Genomic DNA, 21,192 nt, shown 5'->3' with positions numbered 1-21,192 from the left:
ACAATAAATAACGAGTACGAAGATGAAGAAAAGGAGAAAGAACAGGACACCATTCGAAGCCGAAGGAGAAGAACGACAACAGCAACAAGAAATACTAAAAAGACAACAAGAAAAACAACGAAGAAAAAGGACTAGAGTAAAGAAAAGAAGAAGTACCATCTATTCTTATTGATATTCACTGTTTTGTTACGACCGATAAATCATTTCAAGTTGTCTCATTTGATTCAACTTTGAGCAAGGAGCCATAAGGGGCCACACGGGAAGTTAATTCTAGCCTTTCCGAGGTTGAGGAAAAGACTAGGTGGAGTTTAAATTGCAGTGCATTGTGGGATTGTTGTAGTGGGCATATTTCCAAGATGACTTTATTTTGGTCCACTCAAACCGTCCCACTATGTACTGCAATGCTACTCGACCCAGCTTTTTCCTCGACCCTGGAATTGCAAATATCGGCTACTGTTCTAGTACCCAGAGCTCCTCAACTGCATTCATTCGGGAAGGAATGAAACCTATAGGGGCTCAAAACTGTCTTTAACTTAACTCTCATTATGTCATTATGTCATATGATTGGCAGAACCAAAAAACCAAACTTTTGGAGCTCTTCTGAAGATGCATCGATTGCTTTGTAAAGGCCGGTTTAGACGGTACGATTTTTGCCGACAACTATCGCATACAACACGCTCGCGTCTGTCTTAGGCGAGTTGTAGGCTTGATTTACACGCTACGACTCGAGTTGTAGAAATGCGCGAGCGCCGTTGTATACGATAGTTGTAGGCGAATATCGTACAGTCTAAACCGACCTTAATATTTCACTTAATTTGATCTCTAGACAGTATTTGCTGAAACCTCTTTTACTTCTTAACTATGTGCTACAAACTATATCTTGGGTGTCTACAGGAAATAATTAAATAGTTGGCAAAGTTTATCCATAACGCTGTTTTGAAGTATTTCATTACTCTTTGTAAGATTTCACTTAATTTAAATTCTAGACCGAGTATTTGCTGAAATATTTGCTACTACCTAGCTATATGCTAAAAACCATACCTTGGGTGTCTACAGAAAAGAATAAGTAGTTGACGAAGCTTATCCATAACGCTGTTTTGAGGCATTTCATTGCTTAAAACTCCAGCAAAACTTGTTAATCGGCTGACTAAAGCCTTGGTTTAAGCTTTGAGAATTGATTTGCAAGTCTAATATTTTGTTAATAACAGCAATTTTCACGTTTTCGCTAGCTAATGTGCAACAAATTTTCACATGATTTCTTTTATCAAATTCAGAATAGCCCGATTATGTGTTTTGTTTATTTACCAAAGCAGAAGACTAGCGTGCATCTCGAAGTCATGTGGGTAGTAAAGAACTTTTTTTCATGATTTGTACAAACAAACCGCGGGCAAACGCAAGTACAAGCAAGGGAATTTTTTTAGGAAGAAATCTGATTAAAGTGCTTGCGTTGAGCTAATTGTTTAACAACTTGCATTTGTGCTCTTATCGTTAGTTTAAAATTAGAGGTTTAAATACAACGTCTAAAACAGGCTCTCTTCTTTAGGTTTAAGGAGCAAATCCTTAAGCTTAAAGAAGAGAGACCTTCTATTGTGAATCAACACAGTGTCGTTTACTATTACAAATGTGATCTGTGTGATGCGGATTATGTGGGCTACACAACGAGACATTTACACGAGAGGGTAGAGGAACACAAGGTGCTATGTCATCTATTGGAAAACACGCCCGAGAACATGGTCTCTTGAGAGACAGCCAATTCAGTTTTGAATAAGTGCAAAGACAGATTTGACTGTCTCATTAATGAGATGTTGCTGATCAAACAACTCAAACCTTGTTTGAATGTACGATCAGATTCCATACGTGCCAAACGTTTTGTCTGATTTTATCTATTTTTATATTTATTGTTATTATTTCTATATACATTCTACTTTTCTAGTTGCAGGACGACAACGTGGGCGACAACGTGGGCGACAACGTGGGCGAAATTGAAGTGCTTCAAACTTCTACTGTATTATTATTTCGTGTTTACCTAGTATTTTACTCAATAAGAATCCCCGTCTTAGAGTGAAATAACGTCTTTTGGGAGCGCTTTACTTCATAACGAAAATCAGTAGAGATAAGCTTATGGCGTAGCCGTTCTCTTAAGTACGTAAAAATAGGACATTTCACGTCTTCCTTTCTGCATAAGACGGCAATGATGCACAGTATTTCGTACATTCCAAAGAGTATCTATTGGATAGCGCAATTAGTGCTATTGTATGTTTGCCGTCGTCGTCGTCGTTGCCGTCCTGCAACTTAAGGGCCCTAATGACGTTGTGCAACTCGAAACGTCGTCACATTTTAAACATGTTTTTATCGTTCAATTTTATTTAAAAAATGTTTAAATAAGAAGTTACTTATCATAAACACACTTTGTTTTGAAAAGTTCGCTTGAGCTGATAATTATTAAAGAATCCAAAACGTTTTAAAATTTTGCAAACATTGTTGACTCAGGAGTTTCGAGTTGCACACCGGAATACTTTTTTTAAGTCGAAGTGAAGTATATTTTTTTATTTTGTCCGGTCCGGTATCCTAAAAAATCGTGCGTTCTGATTGGCTGTTTGAGTGGGCGGTATTTCGTAAGTATCTGCCCTGCGCTCGCGGTCCGGTATCCTTTGCCGCTAAACAACAAAACAATTACAAAAACAAGTAATATCTATATCTATATCTATATGGAAAAAAATAAATAAGTTATTTACCGTCCTATAGTTGGTCCGGATGGGGAAAAACTGTGCCCTCGGCCTTGATAACGTATATTCAAGACCTCGGGCACAGTTTTTTCCTATTCGTACCTCCTGGCCGGTAAATGACATATATGTTATAGTAACTCACATCAAAATGCAGGCAAAAAAACATTAGTTGCATTTAATAGGTGTCAGCTTTCTTTGCTTTTCAATCTAGTAATTGCGCGTGCATGTTTACTTCTGAGAACGTTGACATAAATTATGTTAAAGTTTATAATAGAACCTTGTAGCAAGTTCTTAAAGCCATTTCAGTGCTGTTTAGTTGGGCTAGTGCACGTTCGAAAGACATATTCCCTCGAATTTCTACAAAGTTTTAATGAACTCATTAATAATAAATGAGGAAAACACAATACAAAACTTTTATCTCGAAAATCTTAGTGAAACAAAAAAGAACTAACCTAGACGTTTGCTAAAGGGGCACTTGGATGAAAACGCCCCGTTTTTTGAAATAATTCAAATATTTGAGGATAATATGATTCAATTACTATTATGAAAGCTATATTAACGAAAGATTTGCTTTGGAACCACTTGCAGTAAGGAAACTTTGGTTTAAAACCTAAAAGAACAATAGGGTTGAGTAAATGACTTCATTTACTCATAACTTCGATGCTGAAAAAACATTTATATCTACAACGTTTGACTATGAAGAAAATATGTGTCTTGGCTACTATTAGGGCCATATGAATAAGTTTAACCAAGATCCAAGTCGTTTCTAATTTTCATCCAAGTGCATGCCTCTTTAGTGGCCGTGTTGTATACGATATATTATATATCGTATACGACACGGCCACTCATACAGGATAACGCTCACAACATCACTACATGACTGAAAAACGTCTTGTGTTATGCATTTTTAAAATTACGACATGCCTTAACATTGAAATGGCTTCCCATAAGAATGGTTATCATACGAGTGGGAAGCGTACGGTACTGTCTTACAGCACGTGCAAGGTACGACATGGCGTAACATTTCTGCGTACAATAAAGCAGTTTTCCTATGACTGTGAAAAGCTCACGGCACGAACACGGCAAGGTATACGCCAGACAAATCACATTGCAGGAGAATCTCTTCTGTATCTAATCAATTGCCCGAAACACGGCACAATCAAGTTACGGACAAAGTGACGCTAAGGTCAAGGCATTGTCAAACTAATCACACTGCGCCAGAAAAAAAATCCGCTAATTAAAATCCTAGAAACATAACGGTCATAGCAAGGCATGCTTACGGCACTGAACTTTTCACAGTCATACGAAAACTGCTCTAGATTCCACCACGCGTAACCTCGCATTCAAGTAGTTGTAATAAATTTATGCTGATTAAACAAAGGTTTTTTTATTCTCATGAGGATAAATATGGCCGCCGTGTGATTAAGTCCCATAACTAATTATCTTGCAATTTTCAATGGTATGTTTAATTATACTTTATATTTCATTTAACTATATTTTCATGAGAAACGGGACTTCGTCTTGGTGTACACTTGTACAACCAAAATATTATAGTTTCAATCATTTATGGCATGCTGCAGAAGTTCGTCACGTGGCTCATGGTCGACATTCGTGAAATTGTAACTTCCCATCTTAAAAGGCAATAGTAGGATTCGACAGCACTTAAGGCATCCTTTGCAGCAATGACCACAGCTGCAGTTATCTTCATTAGCAGCCCTACAGCATTTCTCTATTAATGCCTGCCAAATGACCTTGAGAACAGCAACTACAAAAAGAGATTTATGTGATCATGATATCAGCGTGACACACACCAAGCAACTAAAAATATACCTATCAGTTCAACATGACAATGCAAATGGCAGTTGTATTTATTTAGTATACGATGATCTCTTCGACACACACCAACCTTAGATTTAATGACAAAGCTATACTCGCCATTTAGCCAATATGCCATGACTGACTTACCTACTTTATCAATACAATGATCTACGATAAGATATCTATACTCACCTGTCACTATACTAATAACAACAACATTGATGATGATCATCATGATAGACACGCCCACTTTATCAATACGATGATCTACACTAAGATATCTATACTCACCTGTCACTATACCAATAACAACAACATTGATGATGATCACGATAGACACGCCCACTTTATCAATACGATGATCTACGATAAGATATCCATACTCACCTGTCACTATACTAATAACAACAACATTGATGATGATCACGATAGACACGCCCACTTTATCAATACGATGATCTACACTAAGATATCCATACTCACCTGTCACTATACCAATGACAGCAACATTGATAATGATCATCATGATAGACACGAACAGGTTGTCGTTATGCTTGTTGATAACTGGTGACATTTTGTCATTGTCTGATGCCTTGAGCATCACACCAATTCCAAGGTTTAAAAATATCGCCATCAGAGCCACCGACTGCAGAATATTCTCAAACTTGTTAGTGATGGGACGTTTATAGGCATAAAGAATAGCAAATACAGCAGATATGATGGCGCCAAGTTCAATCTGTGTGCGGCTGTGTTCACCAATCAGCGTCAGACCGGAAATGAGAATCAGCTTCCTGATCATCTCCAAACCTTCCCAGTACCAACAATTCGAATCATAGTTCTCGCTGAATAAACGAAGACCAGATTTGAATGGGGATTCTGTTGGAGGAGGTACGGGTGTGTTTGAGGACTCGGCCACTGCTGGCAAATCGATTTCTTCGTTGTTTTCGTTAGCCACCCCTGACGACGGCTTGTGAATATATTTCCACACGAGAAACAGAATTACCACAGGAAACCCAATCGGATAAATAAGGAAAGCTATGGCAATACGTGAGAAAATGTTGTGTTCGGGAGAACCACACTGGACAGAGAGGTCGCTTCTGAGATAAGAAACACAATACGCGTGCTCTTCTTCGAAGCACAGCTGTACACAGTTTACGGAAAGAACTTGAATAATACTTGTACAGGTCTTTGGATACGTAGCAAACAGAAAGACACAGATGTTACGAATGCATGAACTCTTGGTTTTGGCCACCGAATGGTCGATATAAGCCGGCTCATCGATTGGATTTTGTTGGTCGATTGGATTTTGTTGGTCGATTTGATTTCGTTTCTTTCTCTTGAGTATTGCAATTCTTATCATAAGATAGATAAGAAAGAAGGTGACAACGATGATGTTCAAAGCAACAACAATGACAAACTGCTGCAGTACGTTAAAGGATAACCGAGAAGTAATACAGCTGAGAGGAGCTATCTGTAGGATGTTTAGTTGTATGAAGTGAAGAATCTTCTGCATCCAAACAACCGAGGATGGCCAGGCTATGTTAGAGAAAGCAGAATATACTCCTGCCATTACCTGGAAAGCGAAATTTGAATGATATAAACAATCTGAAATCATGGGGACTTTTAGTATATTTATGGAATTGAACCTTTAGTCTTATAAAGGAACTATTTACACACATTTCCTAAACTTGTTTCGCAATTTGTTTTTTCAAATTGCGCTGTAGGTTACACGCTCCATGCTCCATGCAATTTCTGTCGCATGTTGTTAATTTTTTATTGTTCTGCAAATCCTTGGAATATAATGATACCACTTCTCAAGATTACTGTTAGTTTTGGCAACTTCCATTTCCATTCCCTGTGCACCCACCCCTGCAAGATCCTCCCTGGTTACGCCTCTGACAAAAGTCCTTCAAGGGAAAATATCAGCCTCTTCTGAGGATGGTTGAGCCACTTTTTGAAGATATTTCTCAATAGACCCTTTTCGAGTTCCAAATTACCGCTGTGTTTCTTGATTACAGACTCATTTACTCAGGCTAGCCTCGAATCAGTGTCTAATTACTCGCAAATACCAACGGTCAGGAAAGTATGCTCAACTTCAACAATACAAACACTTTGAAACTTGACGGACCTTGACTGGAAAACGTGAATATTTTCCACAAAATCCGAGGCTTAGCCTGAGTAAATGAGTCTGTAATCAAGAAACACAGCAGTAATTTGGAACTCGAAAAGGGTCTATTGTGGAATACTTTAGCCCGTCTACGGGACAAATGTAACCCTTTGGGGGAATTGAAAGCTCAGTATTATAGAGAGTAAACCAGCTAGCGTCTAATGAGGAGACGGTTCCATGATATAGTTCTTTTCGTTGTGTCCTCTATTGGTAAGATAATTTCATTTTCTTCGACTAGAAGTTCATGGAAACTTAAATGAAGTTATTCATTCCAAACGAAAATTCATAAAGAGATTGAAAAGTGTATCACTATAACGCAGCTCCGTAATATTCAGTTATGCAAAATAGGATACCATATTAGGAATTTTAAGCTTGATTCAAGATGGCGGCGTCTCAGAGGATCCTCCGCGTTTCAACCCCCTCATGATTCCCTGTTCCTGTAAAGGTGGCTAGATTGAAATGATAACTTCTACTTGCCTGATAAAAGCCAACGACAATCTTAAAACAAGATAATATCTTGTCTGCAATGGTTCGATTTTTTTCCTTCTTTAGCCTCTTTCTGTCTCCCCATAAAAGAGCGAGAAGGACGCCAACAAAAAGGACGATCACTATAGCAACCTGAAACCCTGCCCACAATCTGGATGGACAGCGGATACATCTGTAATTTAAATAATACTTCAAAAGTTAGAAACGGTTACGAAATGGAGCCAGTGAGGAAACATTAACTTGAGCAAATGGTCATTTTTCAATTGCAACATCATATTCCCTAAGGATCGATCCAAGATCAGAAAGCCCTGAAAATGATAAATATATGTAAATGAAAAAACTACTGAATGTTTGATGACACCTACACACAAAGAAACCATCAATCTAACAAACCTGTTCATCTTGTTGTAATAGTCTTGTTCACAAAGTGCGCACAGCGGACCTTGGTAACCATTTTGGCAACTAGAGTTCAGGCCTCCTAAACAGGAGTCACGTGGACACTTGTGGGGACTAGGTAGAGTTCCTTCGTATTTCCATGTTCCTTCTGCAAACTCAGGGCTCTCAACCATGAGATTTGCGATAAACTTGCGGTAGTTTATTTCAAAAGTGCTATTTTCCCATCTCCAGAAAAAACCTGTCGACAGACTAGCGTAGTCATTTTTGCATTTATAGCCCTTACTTGGGCAGGGTAAACACCTTCCAAACCGGTCAAACCTGTAGAAGTTTGGTAAGCACTTGCAAGCTCTGTATCCAGCCTTCTCGCTTGTTTGTGTCCCTGAATCGGAAACAAAGAGCATGCATTGGTGAAACGTTTCTTGCTTTTGTACCAGGTCTGACTGATGTACAATTAAAACGTTTCGGATGGTTTAGCGTGGTATATTCTATTATTTACCACGGTATGGCATCAACAGTTGGTCAAAAGGTTATGCACTCACGAGGCGTAGATAAGCAAATAACTAGTTTTGGCAAACCGTTAAAGTCATATAATGGTAAATAAGAGGTAAATAAGTTTGAAAAAAAAAGTTTCAAGTGCGCGCTCCGTGAGTGACCTATTCGTAATTTGACATAATTTATTGGCGTGTCTTCTTATTTACTACGGCTCTCGACCAATCAGAAAACGAGAAAATGTGGTAAAACTACATATACACTGTGGTGTTTACCTTGTGGACAGGCTCTCGACCAATCAGAAAACGAGAAAATGTGGTAAAACTACATATACACTTTGGTGTTTACCTTGGACAGGCTCTCGACCAACCAGAAAACGAGAAAATGTGGTAAAACTACATATACGCTGTGGTGTTTACCTTGTGGACAGACTCTCGACCAATGAGAAAACGAGAAAATGTGGTAAACCTACATATACACACTGGTATTTACCTTGTGGACAGGCCTGACACGATAGTGGTGTAGTTGCCGGTGTGTTGTTTGGGTGTACGAAAGTTCCCATAGTGCATTCCTTACATTTTGTTTCTCCAATCTCGTCTTGATAGAATCCACCTAAATAATGAGAAATGATTGTGAACGCCACAAACAACGAAACTGCTGGTATACAATGGATCACTAACATAAGATCTGACTGGATGCTTCAAATTAAGCAATTTGTATAGGAAATCGAACGATCTTTTGGTACAATTCGGAATTTATTTATACGAGTGATATTTTGAAAGTTTTCAAAATTGGACGAGGTTTTAGGCTTTAGGTTTTCTCTTGAAAAGTGGGTAGGGGGGCTCGACGGGCCTCCTAGGGTCAAAAATGAGACCTCGCGTACCTTTTAGGGTCTCTGGCTGACTCCCGGCTGACTCCGTACCTTTTAGGGTCAGATTTGTTCGTTTTGAAAAATATCAAACGTCATACGAGAATATAATGGTTGGAAACGTTGTCATTTAAATGTGCTCGTACCTTTTAGGGTCTGAAATCAGCATCTCAGTTAATTTATGCGAACCTTTTAGGGTCATTTTCAAAACCGTCCGTCGCGCCCCCCTACCCACTTTTCAAGAGAGTCCCCCCCGGGTTTGCTTCCGGCACCCCATATACATAATTCAAGATGGTCGCAGTCAGTAAAAGGATCTATAGCAAACGTGTAGCATTTGTAACTGACATACTTAAAATTGTCTCGGAGTAACTTACCAGCTGAGCATGTTATACATCCCCTGTGATCACTGACATCGCTATTACCGAACGTGCCAGCCTTGCAAAAACTACAATAATAATTGCTTTCTGAATGCAATGTGCACGTGAACCCTGATGTTGAGAGGGTTTGGGCGATCGAGTTAGGCAATCGTTTAATCACTCCTAACGAATGTGGAGTACATGCGCTGTTAAGAAAATAATAGTATATACATATTTTTGGCTCAGGTTCACTGAAGGAAAGCAGGGCTTCTAAAGAATAGTCCCCTTCACAGTTCCCTGCGCCATATTGAAAGGTAGCTGTTCCTTTGCATCGAAGCCAAATGAACGATAAGTTTGCAATGATAGAGACCTTTATTTAACACCTTGAACAATTGTTCACATATCATTGCAAGCTCACCGTTCGTCTTGCTTCGAAACAAAGGCACGGCTACCTTTTAAGATGATAAAAGGAACTGTGAAATGATATGTATAAAGTGATCAAAGATCGAGACTTAGTGTAGATTGGAGCTAGCCTGAAGAGTAGTCATTCTTCTGAAAGTAATTCACTTGAATTTTAAGTTATGTTTTGCGAGTGAATCAGATATATACCAAAATTATTATCTAATATCAAATGACTCACATTTTCCCATTTTGTATTCGTGGAAGATCTGCAAGGTCTTTGCAATCGAGATTTCTAAAGCAAGAAAACATCAGTGTATATGCAATTGAGAACTTTCAGTAACCAAAATAAACTGAAAGTGGGTCGTCATAAATTACGAAATACTCAAAAAATAGATATTCTACGATTGGGTTTCTATTGATTGTAAATCGGTGTTGATAGCAAAATTTTTTGCGCATGATATCTTTTGTTTGAATCAGTGTATTATACGGCTACTTAATCCTGTCAAACGTTAAAGATGAGCAAAGAAATAACACGCAGAATAAGCAGACCCAGTATAACTTCTACGCAGATGTTCTTGCTTAGTTTCACACAACATTTTCCCTTCGTGGGGAAGAAAACGTTGCGTGACAGACACTAAGAACGACTGCGTAGTAGACTATATAACCAGTTGCCATTGATTACATTCCTACGAGATTGTTTTGCTCACAGAAATGCTCGCGCATGCCACTAATGATTAGCGCTAGCTAATATTTTATATAGCCATTGACTTTTACTGTCCATTTAGTTGCATTTTTCTCTGAAACTTTCCGTATTTGTTATTAACTCACCAATAACTCACCATTAAAGTCTACCAAAACCAAAGTAAGCGCGCTCAGGAAATGCATAGGATATTTAGCCGTTTTTCCCCCAGGGCGGTGTAGAAGGGAAAGGGTTTGTACGCAGTCTTTCTATATAAAATTTATCGAGTTCCTCACTCGTTTTGCCTTCAAGAATGCGCGCGCTTCGCGTTTATAAAATTGTAAGACGCAGCAATGCAGCACGTCTATAATATCAATGAATGCCACTTGATAGCTAACCTGACTTACATCGTTATTTCATTTCCAAGATCCTTTACGTAGTCATCGTTGATATGATTGATGAAGTTTGAGAATAAGTATCTGGAAAAATAAGGTGTAGGATTCAACAACAACAACAACCTCAACAACAATCACAGAAGCAAGCCCTGCCTCTGCCTACTATAGCAAAGACGATGCATTGTTTTAGTCTATTCCCTTCCATGCCTCTGCTCACTATAGCAAAGACGATGCAGTGTTTTAGTCTATTCCCTTCCCTGCCTCTGCCTACTATAACAAAGACGATGAAGTGTTTTAGTCTATTCCTTTCCCTGCCTCTGCCTACTATAGCAAAGACGATGCAGTGTTTTAGTCTATTCTATTCCATTCCCTGCCTCAACTCACTATAGCAGCAGCAGTAAGGGGGATTCGCGGTCACTGTTCGGAATACGCCGGGGATTATCTGCCCCCACGTAACGGCGGCCCCCTCGGGAATTATCTGAGCCAACTCTACGGACTTTTAGGCAAATATCCGATTTGTCCACCTTACCCGTACCAAACCCGTAGGCAGTAAGGGGGACTCGCGATCACCATTCGGAATCGCCCGGGAATTACCCGTGTTTATACACTAGCGTCCCCCGCGGGAATTACCCGTATTCTGTTATATGTTGCGCGAATGTTAAGATATTTGTCTTATATATGCATGAATGTTAGAAGAGTGTATGGATTGTCAGTGCCTCGACAACCATGTTTCGACTACCTTTTCTACTGGTAGGCACAAAGTAGTATTTTTTTGTGTCCTCTGCGCTGGTAGCAAGCACCAGAAATGTCCATAGGGAAGTAGGTGGAGGCGAAATGCCTCTCCATGGTAGCAGGGGCCCCAAGAAATGCTATTTCAAAGAGTGTCTCAGAATGTTAACAATAAGGTTAAATCTTTGTGAGTGTATGGATTGTCAGTGGACAACCATGTTTCGACTACCTTTTTTTGTGTTCCAAAAGATGGGAGAGGAACGATCCGTTCCCCTATCGACGCCGTGGTAGTTGTGCCAAAGTCGCTACGTAGCCCGGTAGGCGAACTTCCCGTATTGTCTTTTGCGCTCGGTAGAGACCTTCCAAGATTTCCAAAAGTATTTGTATTGTCCGCTGTTTTCCCAGCATGTATGCAGCTATACCCGTAGCTATGTACAAATACATGCTATATCTGTGGACAAACAGGTATCTACCATATGGATCCATAGTGTTTGTCCATGGATCCATAGGTGTCTAGACACAAAAAACATGTGTCCACAGATATATATGGCCACGCCAAAGATACTATCCGAAGAGGAGATCGCAGACCTTTTGGAAGACCGAAAGAATGGTATGGGGCTGCAGAAGGTAGCTAGGAAATACGGTATAGGAATACCCAAAATACGCAGGATAGAAAAAGAAAATGGCGTAGAGGTTGCAATACCCGAAAAGCCACCAACCACGGATCTGCAGAAACATTTCCTGGAAGTGCAGGATTCTTTTGCTATTGTCCTCGACAACCTACGGAAAGCAAAGGAAGAATTGCTGCTGCGAATAGGCGATCTGGAGAAACAGCTGCCAACCAGCAATTTGGAAAGCCTATCCAGCGAGGCAGAGGATTTGTCCGAAGAAGTAGAGGAGATATCCACGAAAATAGACTGGCAGATAGCTGGGAATGTGCTATTCACCGTCTTGGGTATTGGAGCGCTTGTCTGGGCCGCCAGACAAGAACCCAAAGTTGTATACAAATATATTCCAGAGCCTATACGACCAAAGTCTAAGATTCCGGAGATGGAGTAGTGCAAAGAGTTCCAAATTCCTATCTTTGCAAAGAGTCCAAAAAGATCTAGGTTCTTATTTTTATTTATTATTATTAGATTATGCAAGCGCCCTTAAAAGGGGTCTTTATTTTTATTTATTATTATTCATTATCCTTAATAATAATAAATAAAAATAAGAATGGGATTCGAGACTCTTTGCACAAACCCTACTTTACTATTTTAAGCCGCCTACTAATCATTACGGGCTTTCCTTGCCGCCTCATTGCCGGCATGCCAAGCTTCGAAGCGATCTAAGTACTCCTTAAAACCGCCTTGGCCTTCATACAAACACTGCCAAATATGTTGACCGCTCCTTTGACAGCCGCAGCGATCGCAGGGCGCCTCCCAATATTCCCTATCTTCCCACCTTACGCCTTCTACGAGGTCAAACTCCGCAAAGCGCTGGTCGATTTCCTTCTTCCGGCGCGTTAACTTCCTTTGGGTTTCCTTTGGGCAACATCGTGCGGCAACGTCGCCGTGCTCCTCGCAAGCCACGCTCAGCAGGTCGTAATTGCCGCGGCACCGATGTCGATGCCATTCGTCGTTCTTGTCCTCCTCACAGCGCTCACAGATGTTCTTTAGGCAAACGCGGTTATCCACGTGGTAATCCAACATTTGCGCGCTGCTAAAGAGTCGATTACACTCCTTACAACGCCTTTCGCGTGCCTTCTTAGCGCACACCTTTTTTTCAACGTGGTATCTTAACATTTGCTTGCTGCTGAACTCCTTGTTGCAGTGCACGCACTCCATATATAATAAGGATTTAATAACCCTTATATGGGATACCGCATAAAGTCCTTAATGGACTCTTTTGCCCCGGATACTATTTCAAAGAGTGTCTCAGAATGTTGACGTTTAGGTTAAATCTTTGTTAAGGATGCCTGGAAACTATTTCAAAGAGTGTCTCAGAATGTTGACGTTTAGGTTAAATCTTTGTTAAGACGTGCCCTTCAAAGGGGTTCTTATTTTTATTTATTATTATTAAATATCCTTAATTATTCTTAATAATAATAAATAAAAATAAGAATGGGATTTGAGACTCTTTGCACAAACCCTACTTTACTATTTTAAGCCGCCTACTAACCATTACGGGCTTTCCATATATACTTAACAAAGATTTAACCTTATTGTTAACATTCTGAAACACTTTTTTGAATAGCACATCCTTAACAAAGATTTAACCTTATTGTTAACATTCTGAGACACTCTTTGAAATAGTTTCCAGGCATCCTTAACAAAGATTTAACCTTATTGTTAACATTCTACAGGGGATATCGCATAAGTCCTGCACGCTTTCTTTTGCCCAGCCGGCCATCGTCAAGAGCGCGCTGTTAACATTCTACGGGGGTATCGCATGAAGTCGTTCGGTTACGTACAGGGAGTTAGGCTGTGAATTAAGAGGGGAGGCGATTCACCTCTACCTTAAGTTCGCTAAGCTTTACCTTGTATTTATCGCGAACATGCGCCTTAATAGCATCCTTTGGTAGCTTAGAACTAAATCCCGGGTTCGGATATAAACACGGCATGCGGCTGTGCGTTAGCAGGGGCGCCCTGTCTTAGGGCCCTTCCTAACTCATCCAAGCCGCTCTTCTTTCGAAAGGGGTTCCTATCCTGCAACCTCCTTTGGAAGGGGTCTCTGTTATTCTTGTTGTTTTGTTATTGTTAATCCCTAACAAACAGCAAGAAAAATAAAGTCGTATTTTCGAACTCTTTGCACAAACCAAGACATCTATCGACATCCCTAGAAATATGGATCTACATCTTTTGGAATATGGATCGACATCCCTAGAAATATGGATCGACATCTTTTGGGACATAGATCGACATCTTTTGGAACATCTTTTGGAATATGGATCGACGAGGCTGCAAGGAAAGCCCGTAGAAGTTAAAAAGGACCTAAGATAGTAAGATAGGGTTTGTGCAAAGAGTCTCAAATCCCATTCTTATTTTTATTTATTATTATTAAGAATAATTAAGGATATTTAATAATAATAAATAAAAATAAGAACCCCTTTGAAGGGCACGTCTTAACAAAGATTTAACCTAAACGTCAACATTCTGAGACACTCTTTGAAATAGTTTCCAGGCATCCTTAACAAAGATTTAACCTAAACGTCAACATTCTGAGACACTCTTTGAAATAGTATCCGGGGCAAAAGAGTCCATTAAGGACTTTATGCGGTATCCCATATAAGGGTTATTAAATCCTTATTATATATGGAGTGCGTGCACTGCAACAAGGAGTTCAGCAGCAAGCAAATGTTAAGATACCACGTTGAAAAAAAGGTGTGCGCTAAGAAGGCACGCGAAAGGCGTTGTAAGGAGTGTAATCGACTCTTTAGCAGCGCGCAAATGTTGGATTACCACGTGGATAACCGCGTTTGCCTAAAGAACATCTGTGAGCGCTGTGAGGAGGACAAGAACGACGAATGGCATCGACATCGGTGCCGCGGCAATTACGACCTGCTGAGCGTGGCTTGCGAGGAGCACGGCGACGTTGCCGCACGATGTTGCCCAAAGGAAACCCAAAGGAAGTTAACGCGCCGGAAGAAGGAAATCGACCAGCGCTTTGCGGAGTTTGACCTCGTAGAAGGCGTAAGGTGGGAAGATAGGGAATATTGGGAGGCGCCCTGCGATCGCTGCGGCTGTCAAAGGAGCGGTCAACATATTTGGCAGTGTTTGTATGAAGGCCAAGGCGGTTTTAAGGAGTACTTAGATCGCTTCGAAGCTTGGCATGCCGGCAATGAGGCGGCAAGGAAAGCCCGTAATGATTAGTAGGCGGCTTAAAATAGTAAAGTAGGGTTTGTGCAAAGAGTCTCGAATCCCATTCTTATTTTTATTTATTATTATTAAGGATAATGAATAATAATAAATAAAAATAAAGACCCCTTTTAAGGGCGCTTGCATAATCTAATAATAATAAATAAAAATAAGAACCTAGATCTTTTTGGACTCTTTGCAAAGATAGGAATTTGGAACTCTTTGCACTACTCCATCTCCGGAATCTTAGACTTTGGTCGTATAGGCTCTGGAATATATTTGTATACAACTTTGGGTTCTTGTCTGGCGGCCCAGACAAGCGCTCCAATACCCAAGACGGTGAATAGCACATTCCCAGCTATCTGCCAGTCTATTTTCGTGGATATCTCCTCTACTTCTTCGGACAAATCCTCTGCCTCGCTGGATAGGCTTTCCAAATTGCTGGTTGGCAGCTGTTTCTCCAGATCGCCTATTCGCAGCAGCAATTCTTCCTTTGCTTTCCGTAGGTTGTCGAGGACAATAGCAAAAGAATCCTGCACTTCCAGGAAATGTTTCTGCAGATCCGTGGTTGGTGGCTTTTCGGGTATTGCAACCTCTACGCCATTTTCTTTTTCTATCCTGCGTATTTTGGGTATTCCTATACCGTATTTCCTAGCTACCTTCTGCAGCCCCATACCATTCTTTCGGTCTTCCAAAAGGTCTGCGATCTCCTCTTCGGATAGTATCTTTGGCGTGGCCATATATATCTGTGGACACATGTTTTTTGTGTCTAGACACCTATGGATCCATGGACAAACACTATGGATCCATATGGTAGATACCTGTTTGTCCACAGATATAGCATGTATTTGTACATAGCTACGGGTATAGCTGCATACATGCTGGGAAAACAGCGGACAATACAAATACTTTTGGAAATCTTGGAAGGTCTCTACCGAGCGCAAAAGACAATACGGGAAGTTCGCCTACCGGGCTACGTAGCGACTTTGGCACAACTACCACGGCGTCGATAGGGGAACGGATCGTTCCTCTCCCATCTTTTGGAACACAAAAAAAGGTAGTCGAAACATGGTTGTCCACTGACAATCCATACACTCACAAAGATTTAACCTTATTGTTAACATTCTGAGACACTCTTTGAAATAGCATTTCTTGGGGCCCCTGCTACCATGGAGAGGCATTTCGCCTCCACCTACTTCCCTATGGACATTTCTGGTGCTTGCTACCAGCGCAGAGGACACAAAAAAATACTACTTTGTGCCTACCAGTAGAAAAGGTAGTCGAAACATGGTTGTCGAGGCACTGACAATCCATACACTCTTCTAACATTCATGCATATATAAGACAAATATCTTAACATTCGCGCAACATATAACAGAACACGGGTAATTCCCGCGGGGGACGCTAGTGTATAAACACGGGTAATTCCCGGGCGATTCCGAATGGTGATCGCGAGTCCCCCTTACTGCCTACGGGTTTGGTACGGGTAAGGTGGACAAATCGGATATTTGCCTAAAAGTCCGTAGAGTTGGCTCAGATAATTCCCGAGGGGGCCGCCGTTACGTGGGGGCAGATAATCCCCGGCGTATTCCGAACAGTGACCGCGAATCCCCCTTACTGCTGTTATAGCAAAGACGATGCAGTGTTTTACAGTCAAACAAGCTTACGCGTTGACCCCCAGATTCGATTAATGAAATCATTATTCAATTATTCCTTTTATACGTACGAAACGGAATATTGCAATATTCAAATGAAAATTCAGTTCGATATTCGACTCGTGATGAAGAAGATAAATCATCTAAATTACAGATACCTTCGAGCAGAAGTCGCTCTCTTATTTTCATAAACATAGACACTAGGTTTTGTAATTTCCATGTCTCAATTACTTGGAGGATATTATCAGTAATTTTGTAGGGAACGCTCCCGCCTTGAGCGAAATGGAGACACAGTTCCATGTCGTCGATAATGTTGAAGTTTTTTCTGTACTCCCCAACTAGAACTTTTCAGTTGTCGCGAAATTGCTTTATTGGACAATCCGGTATTGCCGAGATGAACAATTTCCTGTCGAATAACATCAGGTAAAGGCTTGCCCGGCACATAAACACGGCCAAGAATATTTCTGGCCGCCATGTTTTCTTGGCCTTCCGGCTGTGTTAGCACTGGTTAACCAATCAAAATGTATATATTGAATTTGAAGTTGATTGGAATTTTCATATCTTCGTTTTCGACTTTGTAAATTTCAACTGAATAATGAAATCAAATTTCGAAAACTCAATTCATTAAGGTGGCTGCCTACTTTTGAACGTTCGATTTGAGCCCACGATGTGCGCGCGGTCAAAAACCGCTGAAAAATCTACAAGATTTTATTGAAGGACCATACGCGTTTTGAGCTTCAACAGGGCAAAACCCTCAAATTTTGCACCGGACTCTCTATTTTTTAATAGTTCATTCGAAAAAACTTCTAAAAATCTATGTTATATCAACATTTTAGAAAAAGTTTAAGTCAGCAACACATGAAAAAATTGATTTTTGTAGTGATTTTTTTTCGACTTTATGAGATTTTTTAAGAGCGCCGATACTACAAATTATGGCAAATCGATGTGTCTCTTTGTCTTTTTGTCGAAAATATCCATGAATAATTATAGAATGATTGACTAGCCTTCATTCATGCAATCATATAGTCTGCATATAACTATTATCTTATGAATCTTAATTTTTTTCTAATAACTTCCGGTGGCGCAATTTTTACTCCAAAAGCTCGAGCGTAGGCTTCCATTAAATGCTGATTATCTCTAAAACAAGCTCAGGACACCCTATTTTTCCTTTCAGATTTCGAATCAGTATTAAATTTCAATTCGGAAAATCGAAGTTTAAAAAAAAGCTTAAATCAATTTCCAAAAGTAGGCATTCACCTTAATCGACTCTAGGGGTCGACGCGTGAGCTTGTTTGACTGTAGTCTATTCACTTACATCGAAGTTTTGGTTTTTTTCATCCCTTTGAATGGCCGTCCTGTTAAATTGATGAATTTATTCTTATTTAAGAATCTGTAAAAAAGACATGTGTACATGTGATTGCAGGGTCAAATAAATGCGTTTTAAAAAATTCCTTCTCGGGAACTGGGTGCAGCGAATCACAGCGCCGTGTGAAAGACGTCAGTAAGGATTAGGCATGACGTGAGTTCATTAATATTACAAAACTTTAGCATCAAGTTTACCACTAACCGCTAGGGATAAGGTACAGAAACATCCCTGCAAACACGGAGAAAATAGCATCCCTATTTTAAATGCTTATGTCAACATGTGACGTAATTTACATGCGATTCTATTTGACTCCTCAGTTTCTATCCTCGGGGGACTAGCGTGAGTTCTTAGTCGTATAATGGTCGGATTTTGATCGGTTCTTGTTCGGTTATCTTGTCTTCATTTTTTGTACTTTAATCGACTTATACAACCGAGTGTACAAGCAAACGAGCTGAGACATGAGTGAACCAACCAACTGAAATAGATTTTGTGCTACAAGCACTCTTAGTACGACGTTCTTGATAGGCACCGCAAATCTCAAACTGCAGTTGTTGCTGGAAGAGCCGCCATATTGAATTTGATTCATGCCGATAGAGCAGGGGGGAATTTTGCGAACGCTGGCCAAAGAAATCGCGGGCTCCCACATAAAAGCGTCAGTTTGTTTACTTTTCGAAGGATTTGTAGTGAAAGGTGATTTTATTCAGATATTTTCCGTAGGAAACTTGTAGGAAATGGAGGATTTTCGCTGAAATTAAATCTGTGGCATTAGTTCTACCCTATGAAAGGTACAAAAGGACTTTTATCTCGCTGAATTTTTTTTTTTTAAACTTTGATCAAGTCACTGGTGGCTTTGATGGAACCCTTGCAGCACATGGTCTTGGCTCAAACAACTTCTAAAAAAAGAAATCAAAACTTTTTTGAAGGATTTCTTGAATTACATACTGATTAAGTACATCTAGCCTACCAAATGTCTTATGAATACGACGATGTTTGGATGTCCCAACGCTTATCAATGCATTTTACCTGGTCATGGAGACTAAGTTTGGCTAAGCCTTGAAAAACTCGAAGTTTGGTCACTTAAAAAGAAGGAGAAAGGTTAGTAACTGCATTGCTTTTGCAAATGATACTTTGATGTTCTTCAATGAATACATTTTGTTTGACATGTTTAAACAAATGTGTGGAAAAATTCATCAGAAAGATTCTAATCTTCGATTTTTTGACTCAATAACGAATTTTTTTGAAAGCAGTGTAGCTCAAAATCTAACCGATCCCTCCAATAAAATTCTTTCATTTTACTTTTCTTTACGTATTCAACCACTCATTTAACATGATTATAACATCAGAAAAATTCGGCCGGGCATGAAAATATTTTTTAAATTTACGTATGCACAAAAACTTCCGATTTACGAGAGGTTAAGAGTTACGGCGGCAGAACCTATAATTCTTGGTGCCCAGTTTTAATTATATATTAAAATTATCCTTTGAGGTCCTGTCCTTCGACCTCCATAAAACAGCTCTTTTTAAAGTTAATTTGTGAAGCTCCTTTTTTTCACGAAACATTTGTTAACTGTGATTTAGAACTTTGAGAAAGAAGCATAAACTTGTCGATCTTTTTTGCTCGAAATCTAGCCGAACCCTCCAAAATAAAATTCACGTCAATAGAGCCTTTATACACTGGAGAACCAAAATATTTTGAAATAAACTTTCTAAAAATTCGGGAAACCACATTTTTAGCTGATTGAAAACGCGTGACGAGAAACAATCTATAGCTGTCGTACGTAAACCCGAAACAACTATTTACGTATTCCAGGTAAGGAAAAATACTTCTGGTAGAATTTATGTTTTCTTCACAATGACGTTTACTGACAATGCATTTTTTCTCTGATAATTTTCTTGTACATGAAACAGCAAATAGCAGGAAAAAGGAAATAATTGTGGTTTTCGTAAGTGAATAAGGCGCCATCTTTGTTTACAAATTTAAAGTTTCCCGCTTACCAGAGGAAGCCCGCGCGCGATGAAAAACAAAAAGCGTACGCATGCGCAGACAAAATTCCCCCCTGCTTGCCGATAGTCTAAGTGCTAAGAATAATAGCGAGTATTCACATAACAATAGACATCCCATCATGCATTGATATACATATATTAGCGTGAACACTCCCTTTTGTCTCACTCTCATCTACAACGCCGAACAACTGGTTCTGACCTCCCCACCTCCCCCCCCCCCCCCCCCCCCTATATGACGCGTTGTAAAACGTTTCCCCTGGCACACGCGAGTATATTGCTGGCCACTCCTGTGAACAGCTACCCATTTTCTCGCATTTCCATATCTAAATATGTTATGCTAGCGTGTATTGTTAGCATGTGAATATATTACTACCTTGCCCCCGCGATCTGGTCATCTAGAACATTATAACTATTCACTTTTACTGGGTTTCAATCCTGGTGATCAATACTTACAGATAGTCAGGAGAGAGATTTGAAAATACTCCATCGGGTAAATGACGAATGTTGTTATTGAATAAGTACCTAAAGAAATAAAAATAAATTGAGTAAGAAAGATTAATAATACGAACGAACGAACGAACGAACGAACGAACGAACGAACGAACGAACGAACGAACGAACGAACGAACGAACGAACGAACGAACGAACGAACGAACGAACGAACGCGAAACTCTTCCGAAAACTGCGAATCAGTGAAACATTTGTCGTTCTATCTAAAACCCTGTTTTGATGCTTATATTTGATTAGTTATCTAGAACTTCTTTACAAAATCCTTATTAAGGCTTTAATATTTGTAATACACCGTTCTCATAAAAT

General features: G+C 39.8%; 1 protein-coding gene across 4 annotated transcripts in view; it reads right to left on the bottom strand.

Annotated features, from left to right (window-relative positions):
* Positions 1–2,886: 2,886 nt before the first annotated feature.
* The window catches only part of LOC116299903 (uncharacterized), a 31,550-nt gene continuing 13,244 nt past the window's right edge, over positions 2,887–21,192 (bottom strand). For 3 of the 4 annotated variants that reach the window (XM_089034256.1, XM_089034269.1, XM_089034261.1), the window contains 10 exons: positions 20,829–20,897; positions 18,321–18,395; positions 10,795–10,866; positions 9,947–10,000; positions 9,325–9,512; positions 8,575–8,694; positions 7,591–7,972; positions 7,189–7,369; positions 5,028–6,117; positions 2,887–4,491 (listed from right to left, as the gene is read on the bottom strand). In XM_089034256.1, coding sequence (XP_088890382.1) covers positions 4,283–4,491; positions 5,028–6,117; positions 7,189–7,369; positions 7,591–7,972; positions 8,575–8,694; positions 9,325–9,512; positions 9,947–10,000; positions 10,795–10,866; positions 18,321–18,395; positions 20,829–20,897 — 2,440 coding nt within the window. In that variant the 3' untranslated portion in view covers positions 2,887–4,282. The remainder of the gene's footprint in view (positions 4,492–5,027; positions 6,118–7,188; positions 7,370–7,590; positions 7,973–8,574; positions 8,695–9,324; positions 9,513–9,946; positions 10,001–10,794; positions 10,867–18,320; positions 18,396–20,828; positions 20,898–21,192) is intronic. The other variant, XM_089034266.1, reaches the window with a different exon arrangement.

This window comes from Actinia tenebrosa, unplaced genomic scaffold (genome assembly GCF_029948245.1).
Source record: "Actinia tenebrosa isolate PJP-AT-01 unplaced genomic scaffold, QUT_ActTen_1.0 PGA_scaffold0__85_contigs__length_37466705, whole genome shotgun sequence".
Lineage (NCBI taxonomy): Eukaryota > Metazoa > Cnidaria > Anthozoa > Actiniaria > Actiniidae > Actinia > Actinia tenebrosa.
The sequence above is the reverse complement of the archived record's forward strand: the minus strand, read 5'-3'. Positions and strand labels throughout refer to the sequence as shown.